Genomic DNA, 6,699 nt, shown 5'->3' on the forward strand with positions numbered 1-6,699 from the left:
TCCCCCTCCCTCCTCTCCTCCCTCCTCCCCCTGCTCTTCCCCCCCTTCCTCTGTCTGCCTCACCTGCTTCTTCAGCTCCTCTCGTCCTGTCGCTCACCTCCTCCTCCTCGCAGGCGCGCGACAACGTCTTCGAGATCTGCCTGCCCTCGAGCTCGCAGAGGTCCGACGGCTCTGCCGTCCTGCAAGAGCTGACGGGGCCGGGCGGGAGCAGGTTGAAGGAGCTGGAGGAGAAGCTGGAGGCGAGGCAGCAGCGGAATGAAGTGATGGAGGAGGTGCGATGAGGGGGAGGAGCTGCTGACGTCAGTGACGGTTGCGCTGCAGAAGGTGAACGTGGTGAAGAGTCTGGTGAGGAGAGGAGGGAGGGGAGGGGAGGGGAAAGGAGGGAGCAAGGAGAGGGGGATAGGAGGAGGAAGAGGAGGAGATTGGGAAGGGAAGAGAGGAGAGAGGAGAGAGGAAGAGGAGAGGAGGGCATGAGAGGAGCAAGGAGAACGGGAAGGCAGAGACGTGGGTGTAGGAAAAGGAGGAGAGAGGAGGAGAGAGGAGGAGAGAGGAGAGAGGATTAGAAGAATCAGAGCAGGAGGAGAGAGGGGAGGAGGACAGAGGAGTAGAAGAATCAGAGCAGGAGGAGAGGGTTTCTTTTTGACTTCATTTTACTTTCTCTCACGGTCGTTTGTCAGGAGTCTGCGCTACAACGAGCTGCTAGTCGAATCTACACCCTCGAGATGGAGGTGAAGAAGAAAAGATGCGAGGAGGAGCGAGAGAAACAAGGAAAGACAGAGAGCAGGAAGAACCTTAGAGCCGAGGAGGGGTACGCTCTGCAGGATGGAGGGCGGAGGGGTACGTTCTGCAGGCTGGAGGGAGGAGGGGTAGGTTCTGAGGTGGAGGGAGGAGGGGACATTCTGCAGGCTGGAGGGAGGAGGGTACGTTCTGCAGGCTGGAGGGAGGAGGGGTAGGTTCTGCAGGCTGGAGGGAGGAGGGGTAGGTTCTGCAGGCTGGAGGGAGGAGGGGTACGTTCTGCAGGCTGGAGGGAGGAGGGGTACGTTCTGCAGGCTGGAGGGAGGAGGGGTAGGTTCTGCAGGCTGGAGGGAGGAGGGGTAGGTTCTGCAGGCTGGAGGACCTGGATGTATGAGTCTTCTATGGTTAGAAAACAAGAGTGATCAGCAAATGAAAGGAGCCAGACAATAGAGGATCAGCAGGACGAGGAGCAGGAGGATCGAGAGGAGCGGCAGGACGAGGAGCAGGGAGGGAGGGAGGAGCAGGCAGCAGCAGCAGGGAGTCCTTGGATTCCTTTCAGCTTGTCTGACCGCAATCTGACTTGTCATTCAGATTGCTGACCTGCGATCTCAACATTGCAGATGAAATCTACAAGTCAGCAACCTCTGATGCTATAGAGTGTAAATATACTGAACAATGCTGCTGCTGCTGCTGCTGCTACTTGAATCTTTCAGGACACCCTGCGCAACCTTCCCATCGTCGGCCTCATCCTTCTTGCCACCATCAATGATCATCAATCATCATCATCATCATCATCATCGTCATCGTCATCGTCATCATCATCATCATCACCGTCATCATCTTTCCATCTTTTCTTCGCTCCTTGTTGCTGCTTGTTGTCCTTGACACGTGAAGTGACATGACAAGGGTCAATCACATGCGATGAAGACGCGAGATAGTCGCGCGGACGAGGACAAGGCTCTTTCTTCTCTTGCTGATCTCCATCGCATCTCGTCCTCTCCTCTCCTTCACTTGGATCATCCGCACTGTCCTCCCCATCAAACTGGCGGATCTATAACTCAACGCAAAGAACAGAAAGAGAAGCAGACATTGAAGCAATTGCAGCAGACCAAGAATCGTAGGAACCGGGAAACACTAAGACAAAACAAAAGAAGCACCAAATGCAGTAAACGCCCTTCCCCGCACAGCTGAGGTGCGGGAATGTTTCATCAACACTCCACAAAGTTTCGCACCTCAGCTCAACGTTGGATCCATGACTTGAATGGTGACACTCTTGTAGGGACTTACATCGCATTCGTTGGCTACTCTTGTATGGCATACCCTTGCTGCAGCCCTTCAGCCAGGATATCGTGACGTGCCGAACTTCGTCAATTCATGACTGTAAGAAAATGCACCTAACAATGTTTCATATGATTGTATGGGTGATGCGTGCTGCCTTCAACCAACCAAGAGTATCTGCGAAATCAACAGTCCATGCACATGAAGTTTATTTAACGATTCAGGAGATCAGGGTAAAGATGCTTGCCTCACAAACCTAAAATAAGGTGGACTAAAGTTAACACAGAATTCTCGTATCATTCGCTCCCACCAGCACACAAATTGAGATTTCTGCTCATCTTGTCTTCGCTGCAGACCTCAAGACACTGAAACATTGAAATCGTGAATCTTTTCTAGAACAATCTTGCCCTTCTCTTGTATGATGGTATTCTGCTTGAAGCTGTTCATGGCATCGGAAACAAGATCTCTCACACGAGACTCCATCAGCCGCCTCTGCATGAACAATGTCAGACTAAACTCAAGGATATAAAAATAAACGACCTTTCCAATTGCATTTACATCCAACAGTGCTAGAAATGATACAGCCTCAGCAAATATATCCGGACTGGCGGGATGCTTGCGCATGGCTGCGAGCACGGCCTCGATGCCCCCCAGCCCCGCCATCTTGACACGATTGTCGTCGTTGACAGCCAGGCTCCACAGCGCCCCGCACGCGTGCTGCTGTACATCCTGGCTGGCGGGATGTGCGCGCATGGCTGCGAGCACGGCCTCGATGCCCCCCAGCCCCGCGATCTTGACCTTGTTGTCGTCGTTGGCAGCCAGGCTCCCCAGCGCCCCGCACGCGTGCTGCTGTACATCCTGGCTGGCGGGATGTGCGCGCATGGCTGCGAGCACGGCCTCGATGCCCCCCAGCCCCGCCATCTTGACCTCATTATCGGCGTTGACAGCCAGGCTCCACAGCGCCCCGCACGCCAGCTGCTGTACATCCTGGCTGGCGGGATGTGCGCGCATGGCTGCGAGCACGGCCTCGATGCCCCCGAGCCCCGCGATCTTGACCTTGTTGTCGGCGTTGACAGCAAAGTTGATCAGCGCTTTGCAAGCCCGCTCCTGTACAGGCTGGCTGGCGGGATGTGCACGCATGGCTGCGAGCACGGCCTCGATGCCCCCCAGCCCCGCCATCTTGACCTTGTTGTTGGCGTTGACAGCTAGGCTTGTCAGTGCCCCGCACGCCAGCTGCTGTACATCCTGGCTGGCGGGATGTGCGCGCATGGCTGCGAGCACGGCCTCGATGCCCCCGAGCCCCGCGATCTTGACCTCATTGTCGGCGTTGACAGCCAAGTTGATCAGCGCTTTGCAAGCCCGCTCCTGTACAGGCTGGCTGGCGGGATGTGCACGCATGGCTGCGAGCACGGCCTCGATGCCCCCCAGCCCCGCCATCTTGACCTTGTTGTTGGCGTTGACAGCTAGGCTTGTCAGTGCCCCGCACGCGTGCTGCTGTACATCCTGGCTGGCGGGATGTGCGCGCATGGCTGCGAGCACGGCCTCGATGCCCCCGAGCCCCGCGATCTTGACCTTGTTGTCGGCGTTGACAGCCAGGTTCCACAGCGCTCTGCACGCCTGCTGCTGTACATCCTGGCTGGCGGGATGTGCGCGCATGGCTGCGAGCACGGCCTCGATGCCCCCGAGCCCCGCGATCTTGACCTGGTCGTCGGCGTTGACAGCCAGGCTCCACAGCGCCCCGCACGCGTGCTGCTGTACATCCTGGCTGGCGGGATGTGCGCGCATGGCTGCGAGCACGGCCTCGATGCCCCCGAGCCCCGCGATCTTGACCTCATTATCGTCGTTGCCAGCCAGGTTCCCCAGCGCCCCGCACGCGTGCCGCTGTACATCCTGGCTGGCGGGATGTGCTTGCATGGCTGCGAGCACGGCCTCGATGCCCCCGAGCCCCGCGATCTTGACCTCATTGTCGGCGTTGACAGCCAGGCTCCACAGCGCCCCGCACGCGTGCTGCTGTACATCCTGGCTGGCGGGATGTGCGCGCATGGCTGCGAGCACGGCCTCGATGCCCCCGAGCCCCGCGATCTTGACCTTGTTGTCGGCGTTGACAGCCAGGTTCCCCAGCGCCCCGCACGCGTGCTGCTGTACATCCTGGCTGGCGGGATGTGCGCGCATGGCTGCGAGCACGGCCTCGATGCCCCCGAGCCCCGCGATCTTGACCTCATTATCGTCGTTGACAGCCAGGTTCCATAGCGCCCCGCACGCCTCCTGCTGTACATCCTGGCTGGCGGGATGTGCACGCATGGCTGCGAGCACGGCCTCGATCCCTTTGTGTTTTGCAATTTGATCTCTTGATTTGATGTTTGACTTTGCCAGTTCTCCCAGTATTTTGCATGCATTTATCTGTATATTCTCATTCAATGGATGTTCCTTCACATTCTTCCTTTCCATTGCTCTTATGACAAGCTCTATTCCTATCCGTTGCATCTTGCCCTTGTTTCCAGGTCTTTGCAGCTCCTTCAAGATTCTCACGATCTCCTCTGCGCTGCTCGCTTGCTCCAGTTGGTCTATCACGTGCTGTCTTGCCATGGAGCTGCTCGAGGTCTGGTTGGATGGCGACACATGGCTGGATTTCTCTTCTGAGCTTTTCGATTCTTGACCACCACCAGCACCAGAGTCTGACTTGTTTGCCTGAAGCTCCTTCTTCCGAGCTATTCCAACATCGCCTGAGTCAGCTCCCAGCTTCTCCATACTTGCCTCTGTTGGCGCTACAGCATTCCTACCAGCCTCGCAAGCTGCTGCATCGATTTTGCGACCGTCTTGATCTTCATCATGAGGTTCAAGTCCTCCTGTCTTGACTTTCTTTCGCTGAGGTCCCTCATCTCCTGGTGGTCGATCGTGAGTGTCTTCCCGTCTGCTCCATGTGATCACATCGCTCGACACCCGAGCCAGCAGGTGACTCCCAGGGCATGCAAACCGAGACAGGTCCTTGACATTCGCATGCAGCGAGAGGTTCCAACCCATCCAGAAGTACAGCTTCTTGGTGAACTTGATCGCGTCCTCGTCTGCTACTGCTGCCTCGTGCCCGATCACAAAGTCCACATGCTTGATCAGCTCCTGCGCTACGATACCCGACCAGCACAAGTTGAGCACCACCAGACGCAGCTTCTTGCTCCCCTTGACCACGTGACTCAGAGACCTTGCAAGCTGCTCTGCGGAGATGCTCTTGCCTCCTATCTCGATGTTGCCGCTCTTGGTGCCATGGCAGGCCAGGTGGAGGATGACGGGCTGATGATTGCCAATCTCACACATGAGGTCTCCGAAGTCCCGGTAGAAGCTCGACTCAAAGCTCACGCTCTCAGCAAACTTGATGAACGCCGCGTCGCCTTTGGCGCGAGCTCCTTTCATGAACTCCTCTCTGATCTCCTCAACATCCAAGTCGCTGCGCTCCTTCGCGTCGGCGAAGAAGAGGACCTTGTAAGGGAGGTCGGATGAGAAGAGAGGGTCGTTGGTATCGTCTGCTGCATGGTCGAGCTGCTGGTCGATGCAGCAGACGCAGATCTTGCCAGCCTCAGCCATTCGCAGTAGCTGACGGCTCGTGACAGGTGTCTCGTTAAAATCTTGCGGTGGTTTGAAATTCTTCTTGGATCTGGCAACGTACCTTGATTTTGTGACCGGTACTTTAGACGAGGTTTCGCTGATTAGACCACCGGTACATGAGACTGCTGTCCTGATTTCGTGACTTGATTTGGCTTTCAACATTAGGGGAGCATGAAATCATTTCTCAGCACCTTTTATGTGAATATTTGAAGTGCTTGGAGGGAGATTGAAATTGGAAGGTCGCATTTGACCGTGGCAACCTACAGTCCTTTTTCCCGGTTTGTTGACCGAAAAAGAAATAGTTATGTTTTATTGACTGAAAAGAAAAAGAAAGGCAAACGGCAAAGGAGGATGAGAATAAATCCAACAAACCCGCCTCAACAAAAGACTAGGAACGGAGGAGGCAGCAAAATGCGCTGCTCCAACCACGCAAGCGATGACAGGCACGACAAGCGGCTGTCAGGTTCAACTGTCTGCGATGATGGGAGACGAAGCTACTTGAGGCAGGAGGGAGAGATGAAGAGGAGAAGACAGGCAGAAGACAAGACGACGACCGTAGGGGAGGAAAGAAAGCATGATAGAGCGCGCACCTGTCTAGATGATCTTGTGAGAGCTGAGAGAGGCTGCTAGATGAACGAGTCGAGAGCCGCTCGATATCCACCAGAGAGAAGAGTAGCGATGAGAGGAAACAACTCCCTCGACCGGTGAGCTCCTTGCCATCGTCTCATCTGCTGCTCACGTCTCCCAAGCAGCTCCCGCATGTCCTATGACTGTGTGACGGACAAGAGAAGAGCAAAGGCAAGCTGCCTCTCCAAGGTGACGCCTGCTCGCCCTCTCTTGGTGCTGCTGACGCACAAGCATCGCGAGCAGACGATCTCTGCGGTCCTCGCGACCGAGCAGGAGTCATGGTGGATGTCGAGGATACGCGAGATGTCGTGCAAGGATCTCAAGAGCATGGTCAGGATCTCAGCGCTAGAGCAACAGGTGACGAGGTCGACGGCTGTGGCGGAGACGATGCTGAGGGAGGTGCTGCAGCTTGTGGGCGAGCAGACCAAGATGAAGATGCTGGAAGAGAAGCTGAGGTGCGAC

General features: G+C 56.2%; 1 protein-coding gene across 1 annotated transcript in view; it reads left to right on the forward strand.

Annotated features, from left to right (window-relative positions):
* Window positions 1–6,240: 6,240 nt before the first annotated feature.
* The window catches only part of GUITHDRAFT_117948 (hypothetical protein), a gene marked incomplete at both ends in the record, with an annotated part of 2,094 nt that continues 1,635 nt past the window's right edge, over window positions 6,241–6,699 (forward strand). The window contains 3 exons of the mRNA XM_005822837.1: window positions 6,241–6,314; window positions 6,363–6,594; window positions 6,646–6,692. Of these exons, the coding sequence (XP_005822894.1) occupies window positions 6,241–6,314; window positions 6,363–6,594; window positions 6,646–6,692 (353 nt within the window). The remainder of the gene's footprint in view (window positions 6,315–6,362; window positions 6,595–6,645; window positions 6,693–6,699) is intronic.

Source organism: Guillardia theta (genome assembly GCF_000315625.1).
Source record: "Guillardia theta CCMP2712 unplaced genomic scaffold GUITHscaffold_118, whole genome shotgun sequence".
In the NCBI taxonomy this organism is placed as follows: domain Eukaryota; class Cryptophyceae; order Pyrenomonadales; family Geminigeraceae; genus Guillardia; species Guillardia theta.